This window comes from Ostrinia furnacalis, unplaced genomic scaffold (assembly GCF_004193835.3).
Source record: "Ostrinia furnacalis isolate ACB-3 unplaced genomic scaffold, ASM419383v2 OfSCF5438, whole genome shotgun sequence".
Lineage (NCBI taxonomy): Eukaryota > Metazoa > Arthropoda > Insecta > Lepidoptera > Crambidae > Ostrinia > Ostrinia furnacalis.
Window position 1 is genome coordinate 722331 of NW_021135677.1, and position 18928 is coordinate 741258.

General features: G+C 39.9%; 1 protein-coding gene across 1 annotated transcript; it reads left to right on the top strand.

Annotated features, from left to right (window-relative positions):
* The first annotated feature begins 2597 nt into the window (after positions 1–2597).
* Positions 2598–18145, top strand: LOC114361161 (probable phosphorylase b kinase regulatory subunit alpha). The gene is made up of 19 exons (XM_028316127.1): positions 2598–3021; positions 3343–4328; positions 4410–4623; positions 4741–4850; positions 6430–6577; positions 7075–7239; positions 7689–7860; positions 8277–8491; positions 8948–9115; positions 9559–9688; positions 9841–9926; positions 10345–10524; positions 11725–11981; positions 12705–12833; positions 13406–13544; positions 14331–14441; positions 14807–14922; positions 16561–16818; positions 17820–18145. The coding sequence occupies exons 1-19, from the start codon at positions 2763–2765 to the stop codon at positions 18033–18035; spliced, it is 4059 nt and encodes a 1352-aa protein (XP_028171928.1). The 5' UTR covers positions 2598–2762; the 3' UTR covers positions 18036–18145.
* The last annotated feature ends 783 nt before the right edge of the window (positions 18146–18928 follow it).

Below are 18928 nucleotides of genomic sequence, written 5' to 3' on the forward strand. Positions count from 1 at the left end.
GGGTGGCTTCGCTACGGAATTATACTGTGGGGAAATAGTACCGAAGTAAACGACCTCTTTATCCTACAAAAAAAATGCATCCGAGTCATTGCAAACATCAAAGACCGTGTGAGTTGTGAACCTTACTTCAAGGAGTATAAAATACTAACATTAGCGTCGATATACATTTTAGAGCAGTGTAAGTTCGTACGAAAGTATCCAAAGTTTACGACAAAAGTAATAGATCAACCACATCGCCGATACGTCCCACGTGATAAACATAAACTGACTATCCCGGAATCTAAACTACATTTACATAGTCAGAGCCCAAACGTCATGTCGATTAAAATTTACAATCACTTGTCACAAAATATAAAGGCAGAAATCAATGATAAAAAATTTGAACTCCTCCTTAAAAATATGCTATTACAAAAATGTTATTATAGATTGGAAGATTATTTTAAAGATAAACTTTGACATAGTGGTATCTACCCAATTTATACAAATTTTATTAATTTTTATTATTGACATTATACTACAATTCCATGACATTATGCAATTATTTTTAATAATTTTTAATTTATTATCTTTGTTTAGACATGCTATGACATTAAGTGTATGACTGTGTACTCAATATTGTATAATTTTAGCAAACTTCCACGTAAATTCTATTATATTGAACATACCTATTATTATATAAAATATTGACATTGTAAATTGACATCGTGAACTTGACATCTTTAAAATTATGACATCAAATATTTCCAGTTAAAATTAAGATTTTTTCAATTTAATAGATTCTGAAATTGTTAACATTAATATGCATGCCGAATTAATAAATAAATGTTTGTAAAACACAATGTTGCTGTGCCCAAACCGGGTCTATGTTTGAGACTATACAATATATTGTTTAAGACCTTATGTACAACATAGAATGCAATAAAGATTTTGAATTTGAATTTGACTCGCAAAAATATAAGAAAATTTGAGTTTCGTAGTTCCACGCCCTTGGGAAGGATCAAATCTGCCTACGAAAATATATTTTATCCCATTAAAACACAGTTATTATGATACATTATTTTATTTCAATAGTATGCGTAATAAAAACCTAAAAAGTCTTAAAATTATAGATTTCCCACTTNGATCTATTTTCTTTAGGTGGTGGACAATATATACATAGAATACTTAAATTACCTATGCCAGTTCGCAGATTAATAGCTACAGGTTGTAGAAAATCATAAAAGGGAAGCTCTATTACTGAATATTTCAAAGTGTCTTTGACTAGGATGGCGACTCCACCCCGGCCTTCTTTTTCTTTACCTATTTTACTAACTAGATTGTAATTATGAATACGAAAAGAACTGTTTTCTTTCAACCATGTTTCGTTTAACAAACATATATCAATATCATTATCAATCAAAAATTTTATAAGTAATGGCTTTTTGTTAATAACACCTTCGACGTTAAATTGAGAGATTCTTATGAAACTTTTATCCATTTAAAGCCCTTTGAAACTTTTTATAAGAATTTCCTGTATAATAGAACTATTAACTGCCCTCGTTTCGTTGCCAATAGCGACAAGGGCGCCTACAAGGCCCTTGCGAATAAAATCATTGTTTAATATTTCATCTATTAATTGTTCATTGGTAAGTGGTTCTTTTTCTTTAACTTCCATCGAGTTAGTTGAAGTGGAAGAGGCGATTGTGTAAGGTTGTTCATGTATGGAAAATGAATACAATTGATCATCAATCGTTTACCTAAATTCGAAATTTTGACCATTCCATGAAGACTGAAAAGTGACCGGTCGTATAAAAACGTTTCATGGATAAATTGCGTTTTATTATCGAAAAACATTAAACAAATAATAAATCAAATTCATGTTTAAATGCAGTTCGACATAATTAATATTTTTTACTGAATAACCTGTAAAAGTTAATTCTACAATTTCTGAAAAATCACCTAAAAGTAACCTTTTCATTAGTGTAACCTAAAAGTAACCAATGCAGTTCAAAAGTAACCTAAAAGGTTACAAAAGTAACCTTCTGGCAACACTGGTCATTGGTGGCGCTGCAGCGCTGCAACTAGTTTTTATAAACTGAGTGAACCACTGGTCTACTCACATTGCTAGAGGGGATTGCCTGTCAGTTCCACTCCTGGGTTAATAACTCTATGCATTTTTACAAGTAAGAGGGATATGAATTCCCAGTTGCCCCCAGTGAGCAAGTGAGTGTGACATAAGCGGGGGCAACTGGGAATCGAGTTTGAATAATCCCGCTTGTCGCACAACGAGTACAACGACAACGACGCATGCAATATGCATCAGCGCGTGATAGCGCAAATCTTCAGGTTATCGCGATGTGTGTGGCCTAGGGGTCAGATAAGTGCCAAGAAATTCAAGGGAAAGCAGAATATCTAAATCATCATATTAAACAATGTTCTTAAATTATTAAAAAAATATTATGTAGGTATTTAAATATTTTTTTGGAACTTTTCCCTTAAAAATCATTGTTTACTTTATTACTTTTTGTAGTCCTTTAAGTACACTATTTCATTGAGTGGACATTTTATTAAAAAGATGTGAAGTGTCAAATGAATGACATTTGCGACTTTCAAATGACACATTACATTCAAAATTTCAGACTGCGAAGTTAATTACCAATTAATGAAAAAGCTAGCACAAATCAGTTAGTGGATCTTTAATTTAGGAAGACGACAGAAATGCCCCTTTCAATGTCATTCGTGATTTAGCCGTTTGGTTACATATCTAGTCTAGTGAGATAAAAATGAGGACCCGCAGTAACTCAGGGGTCCGCTTGGATTATTATCAGAGAGTGGTGCATAAGTTAATTTTAGACCATCAGCAGCCCGTAACTGGTTTGTTCCCAGCAAGTCCTCACAATGACCACGCGTGGATCAGAGATAACTTGTACTGTATCCTGGCAGTATGGGGGCTATCAATGGCGTTCAAAAAAATCGCCGATCAAGACGAAGATCGAGCCAAGACCTATGAATTGGAGCAAAGTTGTGTGAAACTCATGAGAGGTAATATAATGTGATACTATTTAGTGTGTTAAATTAACTTTAGTGGCACTCAATTTCCCAACTTATAAAATTATTCAAGAGTTTGGAAAAAACTTTGGAACTAGAGAATAAGCAATTTTATTCACAAAAAGAAAAATATTCTTGCTGAAAAAAATTGTCCTGAAACATACCTATTTAGTTAGTACAGTATTGTGAAACATACTTGAACTTACTAATTTATAGTATAAGTGGTGGTGGTTGGTTCATAATTTTTTTGTGGTTTCTCAATAAAGTATACATAACACATACCCAATGTGAACTAAAGTAACTTGTGAATTTCAGGTCTGTTAATGGCTATGATGCAACAAAAAGAAAAAGTAGAAAAATTTAAGAGCACACAGCACTCATTAGATTCACTCCACGCCAAGTATTCCTCAGCCACCGGCCGCACTGTGGTCAAGGACAATGAGTGGGGGCACTTGCAGATTGATGCAATCTCCCTGTATTTGCTCATTCTAGCCCAGATGACTGCCTCTGGTCTACAAATAGTATTCTCCCTAGATGAAGTAGCTTTTATTCAAAACCTAGTATTTTATATTGAATCAGCTTACTGCACACCAGATTATGGGATTTGGGAGAGAGGAGACAAAACCAACCATGGACTTCCAGAACTCAATGCTAGCTCAATTGGCATGGCTAAGGCAGCTCTTGAAGCTATGAATGAGCTAGATCTTTTTGGAGCTAGAGGAGGGCCTTCCAGTGTCATACATGTACTGGCTGATGAGGCTCAGAAGTGCCAGGCTGTCCTGCAGTCTATGCTGCCCAGGGAGTCAAACAGTAAGGAACTTGATTCAGGACTGCTGTCAATCATAAGTTACCCAGCTTTTGCTGTGGATGATCCTCAGTTAATTGCAAAAACAAGGGATGCAATTGTCACAAAACTACAAGGAAAGTTTGGCTGCAAGAGATTTTTAAGAGATGGCCATAAAACCCCTAGGGAAGATCCAAATAGGCTGTACTATGAACCATGGGAGCTTCGAATGTTTGAGAATATAGAATGTGAATGGCCTCTATTCTTTTGCTATCTCATTCTTGATTACTGTTTCCAAGGTGACAAAAGTAATGTCAGTGATTACATGCAAAGATTGGAGAAGATCATGATAAGGAAAGATGATGGTATTAAACTTGTGCCAGAGCTATATTCAGTTCCTGCTGAAAAAGCAGATTTAGAACAGCTTGAACCAGGAAGCCAAGAGCGTATACCCCTTGGGAGATGTCCATTTATTTGGGCTCAGTCATTGTATATCCTGGGAAAACTGTTACAAGAGGTATTACTCTTCATACTGATCCATGAAACATATTGATTGATCAAAATAGTGTAATTTTAAGCCATATTTAATTGATTTCAGGGTTTTCTAGCAGTTGGTGAATTAGATCCACTTAATAGAAGACTTTGTTCTGAGAAAAAACCAGATGTTGTAGTGCAAATTGTTATCCTAGCTGAAGATAATGAGATCAGGGATAAGTTACTTGAATATGACCTCCATGTCCAGACTATAAGTGAAGTGGCTCCAATCGAAGTCCAGCCTGCTAGAGTGTTAAGTCATCTCTACACATATTTAGGTGACTAATCCATTATCCATCCACTTTATAATATCTTTCTAAACATATTCCCTTAAATTATAACTACATTTAAATTCTAGATACTATTTAATTCATGATCCTATATCTCAATTTCAGGCAGAAATAAAAAATTGGGACTGTCTGGGCGAAAATCTCGTGATGTTGGTATTCTAAGTACTAGCAAGCTGTATTCCTTGAATGACCGTATTTTTGCTTTCACTCCTCAAGTAAGTGTTTGAAGTTCAAGTATTTAATTGATTAGCATTTCTGATTAATTTTAATAGATGTACTGATGTTTATGTAGTCAATATTTTTGCGTAATTTTGAACTTCTGTTATCTTTGTCATTTTCGTCTTCTTCAGTGTCTGTAATTCTGCGACTGTTTACTAATTGAACTGCTCACAATCATATTTTTTTTGTTTAGCATGGATGCTGGGTCTTATCAAACATTTGTATTAGTGATGAAACGGATAGTTGTTTGGCCGGATACCGGATACCGGATATCCGGCCAGCTGCTAGGCCGGATATCCGGCGGCCGGATAGTTGGCCCATTGTCTCGTTGCATGTCGTGACGAGTATAGCGCCGCACAGGTGCTACGAACGCAATTAGTGGGTCTATTAGTAGACTAGACTAGTCACACTTTTCAAAAATGGAATCCGTCTGAATAGAATGTCAGATTTTGCCACTTGTCTAGGAGGCAGATCAATTCAATCTCGGTTGCAATCGTGAGTGTGTGATTGAATAGCGAAAATTTAATTAGTTGCATCATGTCATCAGACCATCAGTGAAAAAAAAATCGCCTATTTTATTTGGCAATATTTCGACATTAACAGATATTTACTATTTATGTATTCGTCATTAGAGTGAATAGCCCAGAAAAAGAAATTAGTTTGAAAGGCCTTAATATTGCTTTTTTGTAATTTTTTCGACTTTAAATAAAAGCCGTCATTATTATAAGCCATTTTGTTGGTATTTACCTCAAAGATTAATGTATTTCATTTTATTAATAGGAATTGTCGCGTTTTTTTAATATCCGGTATCCGGCCGGATAGTGAGTTACTATCCGGTATCCGGCCGGATAGTAAATTTAGGCCGGATATCGGGCCTACCGGATATCCGTTTCATCTCTAATTTGTATGCATGTTTTTTCTTTTTTAAACTAAGTTGTCTTCTTTTTTTGCCTTTATCATTTTTAACATTAGAATCTGATTTACTAATGTTTTGTTTATTTTAATAGTTTTCTGATATGAAGCGTTTCTACATTGCTTCCGACTATGAGCTGATGGTCGATACGCTCAAAGCTGAAATTAATTTCTTGAAGTCTTCTTGGCAAAATCTACTCGGGCGACCGCTTGTTGTATTGACTTTGAATCAAACATATTTAGGTATTCTTTTATTTTAATTACATTGGTTTGTGCTTGCTCTTTTGGACCCATTAACTTACTCATTTTCTGTATGGTATTATGTATTTATCCTATAATGCTTCTGCTTTGTATGTAAGAGTTTTTAGTTGTAATATAAGTGTAACATATTTCTTCTTTCTTTCTTTTTTTCTAATATACATACTTTCATTAACGTAAACTTTCAACTTTTGTGTCCATTAATGTTCTAATTGCGCCTTTCCGAGATACTGATTTATTAGCGAATATGAATGCCATCTTTATTTTATTGTGTATTTGTGGCTAAATATATCTGTCAACATTTTACCTGGTACCATTTCTTCATAAAAATGTACCCGCCCATAACAACAGTAGTATAGTATCCCTGACTGGTGTGTTATCTGTTAACGCATGGGTGTGCCATAGAACTTCGACTACGAGGAGTACTACATGTCGCGAGACCCGGCTCTCCTCGCAAGCACGTTCACCGCAAACGTCGCCTTCCTCGGCATGAGCTGGAAACAGATGCTCGGCCGGCCCACAATCACGTTACTTGCCACGCAGTATTTGTTAGGTAAACACGTAAAGTCCGGTCGCCGAGCACATAGAATTTCGTTCAATGAACCCAAGCTACCCATCCGTATCGCTCGCGCGTAATTATATTGCTGTCGCGCTCGCACAAAAACTGCGGCCACCCTTCGCACAGTCGCGACAGCAATATAATTACGCGCGATCGATAAGGTTGGGTAGCTTGGGGTCATTGGACGAAATTCTAACTGCTCAGCGACCGGACTTTGCTAACAATATTATGATCATACATCATACTATCAAATCAACCATCCATTCCGCTCATAGTGATTTATCGGGTTCGTAAGATATAGGATGCTTTATGCCTAATAATATTAGAAACTCCCTTCTGCGATAGCATATTATACGTATATCCGGGCGTTATAGTCTTAACAACCATTGAAATGTGTATACTTGCGCAATTAACATGTTTATTGCTTATAAGCTATTTATGTAATTCAAATATCAACTATATTGTCTTAAACATAAGTGTCCATTCTTCAGATCAGGGTAAGATCCCGATGGCAATGATAACGACAATGAAAAAACTGAAGTCGGGATACATAAACGGCACCCGAGTGACTCTTGGCAACCTGGGGGACTTTTTAAGCACCTCAGCTATCACGAATCTCAGCTTCCTCGGCAGCCAAGAAGATGGCTATCCTGACAGTAAGTACATATAACGTTAACTAGGACTTCTCTTGACGTCCTTGCGATTTTGTCATTCTTCTATGACCAAGATGCACCTACAAGTTTTAAGACATCAACAAAGCTAGTCAATCTATGAGGGTCACGGCCCTCACAAGTTCGTCACGTTAGTTCTATTACCATTGTTTCACAATATATTTCACTACCATAAATCGCTTTATGAATCTTCATACTGGCAAAATCTGGGGATTGGTTACATCGTCACTCCGTAACCGTGATTTAACAGACTATTTTCTAATGCATTGATCTTCTAATCAGCCGTAGGGACAACCAATGGGTTATATGGTGGTCTCTCCGCCAGAGCCTACCCAGTAAAAATAGCGGTGCCCTTGATAGCGAACTACCAGCTACCACACCTGTTTAAACGGAGTCAGAATGTCTTTGAATTAATACTTGCTTCCTTGTTTCAGAGCTAAACCTTCAAGTACAGAGCTACCTAGAGGAGCACCTTCTAAAGTCGTTCAGCAACAAGCTGAGCTTATTGCCGCGGCCGGCCGGTGCGCGCAACCCGCGTTCGCTGCGCCGCCGCATGTCTGTACGCGGTGCCATCAAAAAGACGCGCTCCATCAACGTGGACTGTGAGTAGTACTGCGCTGGTAGGGCCCAAAAGATAAGGAGACATGTAAAGTGCCCCATAAGGGCTACCTTTTCTTTTTTTATTATTTTCTATTGACATTCATAAGTGCCACTTGTGGTCTAAACTGAATAAATATTTTTGATTTTGATTTTTTTTGATTTTGAGTAGTTGACCCGTCGAATGTGCCAGAATAGACCCCTCTGTTCCCCACTTCAGACACTGGCAGAGATAACATCTGTGCCAGGATAACCTCCCTGTAGCTCTGTAGTAATCCTGTAACGCTGCAGTGGTCAGCGACAATAAGCTAAGCCTGCTACTGAGACCAGTAGACGTTATTTATCACAAAAAAGAATCATCATCATTCTAGTCACAGGACGTCCACTGCTGAACATAGACCTAAGCCTCTCCCAATGATTTCTAGACAGGTTGGTAGTGGCCTGCCAANTTTAAACTTAAGTGTCAATTCTTCAGATCAGGGTAAGATCCCGATGGCAATGATAACGACAATGAAAAAACTGAAGTCGGGATACATAAACGGCACCCGAGTGACTCTTGGCAACCTGGGGGACTTTTTGAGCACCTCAGCTATCACGAATCTCAGCTTCCTCGGCAGCCAAGAAGATGGGTATCCTGACAGTAAGTATGACGTTAACTAGGACTTCTCTTGACGTCCTTGCGATTTTGTCATTCTTTTATGACCAAGAAGCACCTACAAGTTTTAAGACATCAACACAACCACACAGTCAGTCAATCTATTAGGGTCACGCCCCTCACAAGTTCGTCAAGCCCCATTAGTTCTATTACCATTGTTTCACAATATATTTCACTACCATAAATCGCTTTATGAATCGTCTTACTGGAAAATTTTTTGGATTGGTTACGTCGTCAACCCGTAACCGTGATTTAACAGACTATTTTCTAATGCATTGATCTTCTCATCAGCCGTAGGGACAACCAATGGGTTATATGGTGGTCTCTCCGCCAAAGCCAACCCCAGATAAAATCTTGAGGTGCCATCAAAGCCAACTACAAGCTACCACACCTGTTTAAACGGAGTCAGAATGTCTTTGAATAAATACTTACTTGTTTCAGAGCTAAACCTTCAAGTGCAGAGCTACCTAGAGGAACACTTACTAAAATCGTTCAGCAACAAGCTGAGCTTATTGCCGAGGCCGGCCGGCGCGCGCAACCCGCGCTCGCTGCGCCGCCGCATGTCTGTGCGCGGTGCCATCAAGAAGACGCGCTCCATCAACGTGGACTGTGAGTAGTTGACCCGTCGAATGTGCCAGAATAGACCCCTCTGTTCCCCACTTCAGACACTGGCAGAGACAACATCTGTGCCAGGATAGCCTCCCTGTAGTGTGCCCTGTAGTTATCCTGTAGCGCTGCGGAGGTCGGCGACAATAAGCTAAGCCTGCTACTAAGGCCAGTCGACGTTATTTATTAAAAAAAAGAATCATCATCATTATCATTCTAGTCACAGGACGTCCACTGCTGAACATATACCTAAGCTTCCCCCAATGATTTCTAGATTGACAGGTTGGTAGTGTCCTGCCAACCTTTTTGAGGTCGTCTGTCCACTTTGTAGGTCTCACGCTGTGCTTCCACTCCAGAACCTTGCTGCCAAAAAAAGAATGTCTGGAATGTGAATGACCTCCTTCCAGATAATTATTATGATATTAAGATAATGTATTATTTTACAGCGGAGACGCTTGGTATGGAAGGCGAGTACGCCGGCCCTATCTTGGAAAGGAAGCCATCTTGGTTAGAAGTAGACCCCAATTTCGGCCGCAGCCCTTCGCCAGAAGAAGCTAGGAAGAAAGCTTTTACTAAGTAAGTTATTATTACGATAGTCGCAAGTTCTATCAGCTTTGCTTCTTTTTTTCCCAGACATGTTAATGGCCTTCATTCTACTCGTGGATGTAGAGTCATTTATTATTATTGTTTTAAATATTAACATTTGATTTATTGGTTTATTATTTTAGGGGAACTTCAACGACAAGTCTTGGCGCGGGCACTCCAACTATTGAAATCACTAAAGAACAGACCCCATCGCCGCCTAAAGAAGAAGGTAAATCAAACTTTTTTTATAACTATAATAATATCAAATTTAAGTTTTTGTGATTGTTCTGCATTGTGATTGTGATTGCACTGGCTATTAGATCGAGGTTTACCGAATTTTTACTCAACATTTAGCGCCAACTGGTGAGCGCTGAAGCGGTAAGAGGACTCATATTTGCACATCACAGGGTGGCGTCACTTTCGAGTTAGGCAATGCGCGCACGGGTGACTTTTTGTTACCGTGACAGTATCATTCTCTTTTACGCTTTTATAAAGAGAAAAGAGAGAACGTAGTACTTATTCTTATCTACAGGGTGTTAGGTAAATGGGTATATGAACCGAGACTAGCCCATGTTAACATACTCATATAAATACTATAGTGGTGTCAGAAAGTGGATATCGTAATATTTAATAAAAANGTTTTATAGGTATTGTAAACAAAAACCTAGCGATCGTGCGTAACCGAACGACGTCGGAGTCTCAGACGATGTACGCCGAGCAGGAGACCGACGAATTGATCGCCATGCTGCGTGAGACTGAGAGCCTGGACGAGCAGGGAGACATACTGCAGTACCTGGTCGACACGCAGGGACTTGATTTTAACACAGGTTTGTAAGCAGCTTTTTACCAAAAATTATATTAATTTATCACACACACAGGCAAACACGGTAATAGTGATGCATAGTTTTTATGTCAGCTAGCACCATTTCGAATTGCTCCAACTGTCACCTTCAGAGAGCTGGGCAAGGTTGAAAAACAGCGCAGCCCGGGACTTGCTCTCGAGGCAGCTTGAGCTGAACCTCATGGCCTTTTGTTTCCTGTATTTTATTTTAATTTTGGTTGTGGGAAACAATAAATGATTATTATTTATTTATCTAATACACTGACGCCCGTATTCACAAACATTGAACACGAACCAATCACAGAGCTCTATTCAACGCTGTGAGTTCGATTTACTGCTTCACTTAAGCAAGCATCGTTTGTGAATACGGACGTGACCCTGGTGGCTGACAAATGTGACTGACACCCGTATTCACAAACATGAGGTAGGTACTATGAGGTCTCACAGTGCGCGTGGACGCACAGGGTCCCAAAAACCTATTCATAGATAATACTTGAGTGAGTGCGAACCGCGCTAGCTCAAATCAACGCTGTGCGTTCGACTTCGCATAGCGTTGTTGAAAGTATCGTTTGAGAATACGGGTGTGAGTTTCTTCCACCACTTAAATTGTTCTCAGCATTAGCTGAAATGTTGTAGGGCAAGCTATATTTGGAACGTGTATAGGCGCCCTGAAGGGGCCTACATACTTTGAATTTGCATAATCTAGCCCAGTGCAAAAGAGCTTGAACAGACGATAGCCTAGACCAGTTGCAAATCAAGACTTATTTATCGACTAGACAAGATGTTAAAGATCTGATGTGCCGTCGTCCATTATAAACTTGATAATTAATAGGCCTATTTAAATACAAAAGAATCATAATTTTTGTAATCATTACACAAACAAAACTAATATTTGCCTAATGTCATAGTTCAAAGCTTAACGATAAACTATGTTTATTCCGATCCGGAGCTCGGATAAAGTAGCACGCCACTTCCTAAACAAGGTCACGGATTTCGTTATGTTTCCGATTTCGACATCGAGTTGTATAAAAAGGAATATCTGCATTGTTTACGTGTGATTAAGATTATCCTTTGTTAGACCATCTTTCAAATGTAACGCACAACCTGGTAATAAGCTACCATTGTTTTGTTTAAGTGTTTTTCAGTTGACATGAAACTAAAACACATAATTAAATTGTTCTCACAGGAATGCTAGAAAACGGCAAAAACGTGACAGTAAAGGACTTACTCAAGGTGTTATACGAGAAGGCCTGCACCCAGAAACTTTGGGGCCTCGTGAGACATACGGCCGGCATGCTTGGCAAGCGAGTGGAGGACCTCGCTAAGGCCGTGACAGACTTGCTGGTGCGACAGAAACAGATCACGGTGGGCATGCCGCCTAACAACGAGCATACTATCACGGCGCCGCTGCCGGAGAATGAACTTAGGCAGCTCATCCATTTGGTACGTATGTCAGATTTGAACTTCAATATACCTACCTCCTTGCTCGTGTTAACTTGACGTATATTTCGTTCTTACGCGTTCAGAGCGTTATTTGTTTTTTGCTAGAGTGTACTTCAATCGCTGCATCTATTGCTGCGGTAATATCACTACTATAAGAGCTAGTGACAGCACATCAGGCTATACATTTTTCTTCCAGTCACCCCTATGACAACGAAATAATGTTGTTACTGTATGTTTAAAACGAATAGGTCTAAACAATTGTCCCTCTGATGACGTGACACTTAAGTTATGGATTATCACTTTATAGAGATGTATAATCACGAATCTCCTCATCTGTTGAGCAGAGTATTTCCTAATCTTACGTTGTATAAAATTTGTTACATGCAGACATTTCGTCACGAAAAGAATGAGCACAGACAGGTAATGGTGGCTTATACTACTGCTATAGTTTTTATTTTATTATTATTTTTAAAATTATTTTCATACTTAAGTTTCGGAAGAATGCTGCATGGTTTTTAGTTTAAAAAAAAATGTAGAATCACGCATTATAATAGGTAAGTACCAAAAACGCAGAAAAGTTTTACTTTAGAAATAGGTTCATATTTTACCACTCATCTAATTCAAACAGGGCCGTAGTGAGTATTGCCCAAACCTACCTAGTTTTACTCCTAATACTTAGTTTTATAAAAGAAAGTGATTAAGTTTGTTGACTATTTTCAACAGGCGTATGGAGACGACGAGAGTACGGCCATGCTGACGCAAGAGCTGCTGGTATATTTGGCCATGTTCATCCGCACGGAGCCGCAGCTATTCCTGGAGATGTTACGTCTCAGGGTGGGGCTTATTATTCAGGTAGTTATCAGTTATTGTTTTATTATGTATGTTTGTACAAAAATCTTCGTATGTACAGTTTAAACTAAAGATCGTTTCATACTCGAGGACATAACGCTCGGATTGGTCGAATCAAACTCCCCGCACCACGCGATTCCCTCGACCGGGGAGTGGAGGGGCGCGTCTTCGTGGATGAAGCGATCTAAAAATGTTCAATGGATTTTGTTTTCTATGTCTTTCGTAATAAGTTTCAAAATCAAATGAACGAGCTGATTGTTTTATAATAAGTCGATAATTATAGTGGTGAATTTAAATTTAAATGTTGAACTTCGTTAATCTCCCTTTGCCATACGCTACTGCAGTGTGAACGGTCATGTAAATCTCTATTGAAAATGAAAAATAATTTATTGATTAATAAATCATGGTTACATTAACGCTGAGGCCACCCAGTACGTAATCTTGTGTTGCAAATGATTCACAATATTAAATTAGGTACTCGGTCCCAAGTTGTTTACAATGGTTAACCTATTATGTGACATGAACCTTTTATCGTTAAAAATTCTCATTAAAAACTCGTCACTGAAACATTCTAGGTGATGGCCACAGAGCTATCTCGCACTCTCTCGTGCAACGGCGAGGAAGCATCTGAGCACTTGCTCAATTTGTCTCCGTTTGAAATGAAGAATTTGCTCTACCACATTCTCAGCGGAAAGGAGTTTGCTATCAACAGTGGTAAGTTATTATTTTTTAATTATAAAAAAGTCCCAATACTGCTTTCTTAGGCCGGGTTTCCACCAAAGCGGAGCGGAGTGGAGATGTGTTTTGAATAACCAATCAGATTTTATGATTTCCACGATGATTCCATGATTGTCTATAGAAAAATTGGTCCGCCCGATACATTTCTCTTCTCCGCTCTGCATTGGTGGAAACCGGGCCTTAAGTTCAGTATTTTATTTTTATATTGTCAGATCAAATGTTACAGTCCTATCGAGGTTAACAGATTTGGGAAAAAATCAATGGCCTATTAGATTTCCCAATTTTATTATTCTATGTACTATCACTTATTTCCTTTGCAGCAAATTCCCTGCATTTTGTTAAGGAAAAAATCAACAAAAGTAAAGGCGAGTCCTGTGTCACATAAGATAATCTTCTTCATGTATGGTTTTGTACCCTGTGATGATCCTTTAATGTACATAATTATTCGTGTACCTTGTCTGTATAACAGATATGTATTATTACTTGTTGTTATATGTTCAAGTTTAGAATGAGATACCTTGTGAAACATTTGTTCTGTCTGATTTTTTCCACCTTTTACCATACGTTTATTCGATTCTAATACTAGCATTCCCTATTTAGAGAAGATAACCTTGTAATTTGTAACTAACTTCATCAAATTAATCTCCAAAAAACCAAATAAACTAATTTTCATTGTCTGTCCTATCCTTTAAAACTGCAACAACAATAAACATTTGAAATATAATAATAGGTTCATTTGTTTGAATGCTTACATTTCCGCAGTAGGTCGCGGCGGCAACTTTTCCATCGTCAGCAACAAGTCAAGCCGTTACGGCAAGAAGTCACAAATCGTTTTGGAGGGCCAATCGCTTCAGGGCACTATGGATGACATGAGTGAGTAGCCATTCATTGCTGAACACAGCAATTTTATGTTGTAAAAATACATTGAATGAAAAAGCATAATTAGCATTTTATTGATTAGTGTATCTCTGAAATGTTTATCAGTAAATAAACAATTAATTATGTTTGAGAGAAGGTTATCTTTTCTCAGGTTAATTGGCAAGATTTCTACACTTTATTTATTGGTTCTTAAAGAGGAAAGATTTGATTGTTTGTTTGTTTGTATTGAATAGGCTCCGAAACTACTGGATCAATTTGAAAAATTCTTGCACCATTTGAATCCTACATTATTTCTGATAAATATAGGCGGTACGTTGTTTGTCGGGACAGCTAGTAAACAAATATTTCCCTTTTTATAGCACCTATAGCAGAGCCGGATCGTCAGGGGCAATGGTTGCGCCGGCGCAGACTGGACGGGGCCCTCAACAGAGTGCCGCGAGACTTCTATCCTCGTGTATGGGGTGTCTTGGAAAAGGTACGCTGAAAAGTTTATTTTTATTTTTAATTTGCTTGTCACATGGTAAATACAGATTACTATCATTGTTGTTCTTATCGCACCTATCACCATAGAGTTGCAACTGTGCAGTTTACTCAGAAACTTACTTAGTTCATAAGGTTGCTAAAGTTGCTGTTAAGTCCAAGTGTAAGTTAAGAAACTTACTTAGTCTTAAGGTGATGCCTTGCGAATATTGGGCGTTTTAAAGAAGCGCAGAATTAGTTTTAATCGTACTTTTCTTATTACTTAATTATGTTCTTATTCTGAAATATGTCATAGTTGACTAATACATCTAGTGTCTGGTCGAAGCCGAAACATGAATGGAAACAATTTTCTCGATAGAAAAAAAATCCAAAGATGACCCTTCTATTACTCGGTTTTTCGTTTTATAAGCAGATAGGCTAATATTTCAATACCAAATTTTGTATATTGGTAAGGTAATAACATATTCTAAGTACTGGTCGAGTTATTTTCTTTAAATAGTGTTTGGTTTTTCAATAAATACATGATTTCCGATTTTTGTCGCCTCCGTTATTTTATTCCGCGCCGCGCGCGCTATTGCTGTCCCTTTCCTCGCACTGAGAAATCATATTTCTATCCCTCTGTGTGCGAGGCCGAAAACTTTTACGAGGTAGCGCCTTAAGATTACGAGGCTTTCTTTCTCAAGAAAATAGAGTAGCAAAAACGTATTTTGCTATTTTTAGAACTAAAGAATCACTATAGTAACCACTGAGAGTGAAGAACTTAATTTATTTGCAACTAGAGGGTTTTATTTTTTTTTCACAGTGCCAAGGCCTAGTGATCCAAGGCAAGGTTCTGCAACCGAACCTGACGCAAGAGATGACGTCAGGCGAGCTAAAGTTCGCGCTGGCGGTGGAAACAGTCCTNAGGCCTTTGTTCAAACGATCATAGCAAATGTTGTGATAGGGATAGAGACATGCGATTTTTGGTTTTACAAAGATAATACGATGGAGAATAATACAAAGTAATAAAAACCACCTGTTATTGGGGCATTTTTTGGAGAAATTTATAAAATAACCAAAAAAACACGAATTTAAAAGCAGATTTTTTTCAAAAAGTATCATTTTTTATTATTTGTTGGCCTTTTTTGTGTATTTTATGTACTTTTTTAGTATCGCCTTTTATTTAGCATTATTACTGTTTTTATTTTATTAGGATATACCGCTTAGTTTAAAAGTTATTACGTTTTCTTTACAATAAGTAATTGGAAGAAAAAAAATTCTATAAAAAAATTAAAAAAATCTCAAAAATTTTTTGACCTCTTTTTTGTCGATAAAAATAGGTCTAGTTTCATCTATTTTCATATGTACACTTTAACGTGACTCACACTGTATAGGAAGTATTATAAATGGAAATCATCAAAAGCCATCAATCAATCATCAAGCGCATTTTATTCAAGAACTTACTATCTTCAATAGGGTTGCTAGTGTTTATCCTAAGATAACGAGGACTTTACGCAATTTTAGTTTAATTTTATTAATTTAAAGAAACTTGACTGAGAGTGATTAACTCAACATTTTTATTGCAATTATAGCATCCACTTATTGTAAGAAATCTACAAAAACAGCTCATTCATAAATCCTTTTTCTACCACAGTGCCAAGGCCTAGTCATCCAAGGCAAGGTTCTGCAACCAAACCTGACGCAAGAGATGACGTCAGGCGAGCTAAAGTTCGCGCTGGCGGTGGAGACAGTTCTCAACTCGATCCCGCAACCAGAGTACCGCCAGCTCGTGGTGGAAGCACTAATGGTGCTGACGCTGGTGGTGGAGTACCGCGCCGTGAGCTCGCTGGGAGCTGTAATTGGGGTTGAAGCGCTCGTGCACAAGGCCAACCAGATATTCCTGGAGGATCAGGTCGGTATTTTCTCGGTGGTATGTTCTGTACTTGAGGCAGAAGACCGAAGGTCCAATTTTCCCCCCATAGTTGGTGTAGCACATAGGTCATACGTCATCGCATCAACATTTCTCCACTGCACGCGCCGCGCGTCCGAACTAACTGGCACGAAAGGCAGCCGCGAGTAGTATTTACTTGCGCCGGCGATCGGTGTCGTCATATGCGCAAGAGCAGCGGCATGATCAACCCGTATGAGTATTTTGTGAGGAAGAAAGCTACGAAGAACCTTAAGCAAAGTAAAGCCTGGTCCGTGAGCACGTAGAATTTGGTCCAATGACCCCAAGCTACCCATCCTTATCGCTCGCGCGTAATTATATTGCTGTTGCGACTGTGCGACGGGCGCCCGCAGTGAGTGTGCGAGCGCGACAGCAACATAATTACGCGCGAGCGATAAGGATGGGTAGATTGGGGTCATTGGACAAAATTCTACGTGCTCACGGACCAGGCTTTAGAAGTTTTCGCTGGCGGTGGAGACCGTCCTGAACTCGATCCCGTAACCAGAGTACCGCCAGCTCGTGGTGGAAGCACTGATGGTGCTGACGATGGTAGTGGAGTAGCGCGCCGTGAGCTCGCTGGGCGCTGTAATTGGGGTCGAAGCGCTCGTGCACAAGGCTAACCAGATATTCCTGGAGGATCAGGTCGGTATTCTACGATGATACGCGTGTTCTGTGTGTAGGAAAAAGAACGAAGGTCATATTTTCCCCCATAAGGTTGTGCTCGCTACCAAGCGGGTTTTGTGAGCAAGGCAACTCAAAATTTCTCAGCAGAGAACTCTACCTATATTTTCTAAATATTGACTGAGTTGATTATTGTTATTATAAATAGTGTCCACAGAGGCGAAACACACCATGCGATGACGTAGACCTGCGCCTACCTCGCCGCGCTCGATTTATCGCGAAGCACACTGCACCGTGAATCGGTATTTATTGCTTACGATCTAAAGTGCAATTTCCTTCATCAGATGCGCGTGAGCGGCGACGCGACGCTATGCTGCGCAAAGGCGGACAGCTTCGGTGGCGCGCTGGTATGCGGCGGCGCGGCCGGCGTCTGCCAGCACCTCTACGACAGCGCGCCTAGCGGGTCCTACGGCACCATGACCTACCTGGCGCGCGCCGTCGCCGCGCTGCTTGCCGATCGCCTGCCGCACGCCGAGCCCATACAGTGCGCAATCACGTAGGCACGCAACTGACGACGGCACGCCAGATAGCTCCTGGGGCTAGGGTTGCCAGGCGTCCGGATAAATCCGGACATAGTTAGGCTTTTTGATTGCGTGTCCGGCCAAAATAACCGATGTCCGGCCTGTCCGGCTTTTGNCTACGATAATACGCGTGTTCTGTGCGTAGGAAAAAGAACGTAGGTCATATTTTCCCCCATAAGGTTGTGCTCGCTACCAAGCGGGTTTTGTGAGCAAGGGACCTCAAAATTTCTCAGCAAAGAACTCTACCTAGGTTTACTAAATATTGACGGAGTTGATTAGTGTTATTCTAAATGCTGTCCACGGAGGCGAAACATACCTTGCGATGACGAAGACCTGCGCCTACCTCGCCGCGCTCGATTTATCGCGAAGCACACTGCACCGTGAATCGGTATTTATTGCTTACGATCTAAAGTGCAATTTCCTTCATCAGATGCGCGTGAGCGGCGACGCGACGCTATGCTGCGCAAAGGCGGACAGCTTCGGCGGCGCGCTGGTATGCGGCGGCGCGGCCGGCGTCTGCCAGCACCTCTACGACAGCGCGCCTAGCGGGTCCTACGGCACCATGACCTACCTGGCGCGCGCCGTCGCCGCGCTGCTTGCCGATCGCCTGCCGCACGCCGAGCCCATACAGTGCGCAATCACGTAGGCACGCAACTGACGACGGCACGCCAGATAGCTCCTGGGGCTAGGGTTGCCAGGCGTCCGGATAAATCCGGACATAGTTAGGCTTTTTGATTGCGTGTCCGACCAAAATAACCGATGTCCGGCCTGTCCGGCTTTTGTTAGGCTTTTTATTTGGCTACCGCGCCAGGCGAAAGACGAGCCACAGAATAAGGCACGCACGCATCAGGACGTTAGGCAACCGATGATGA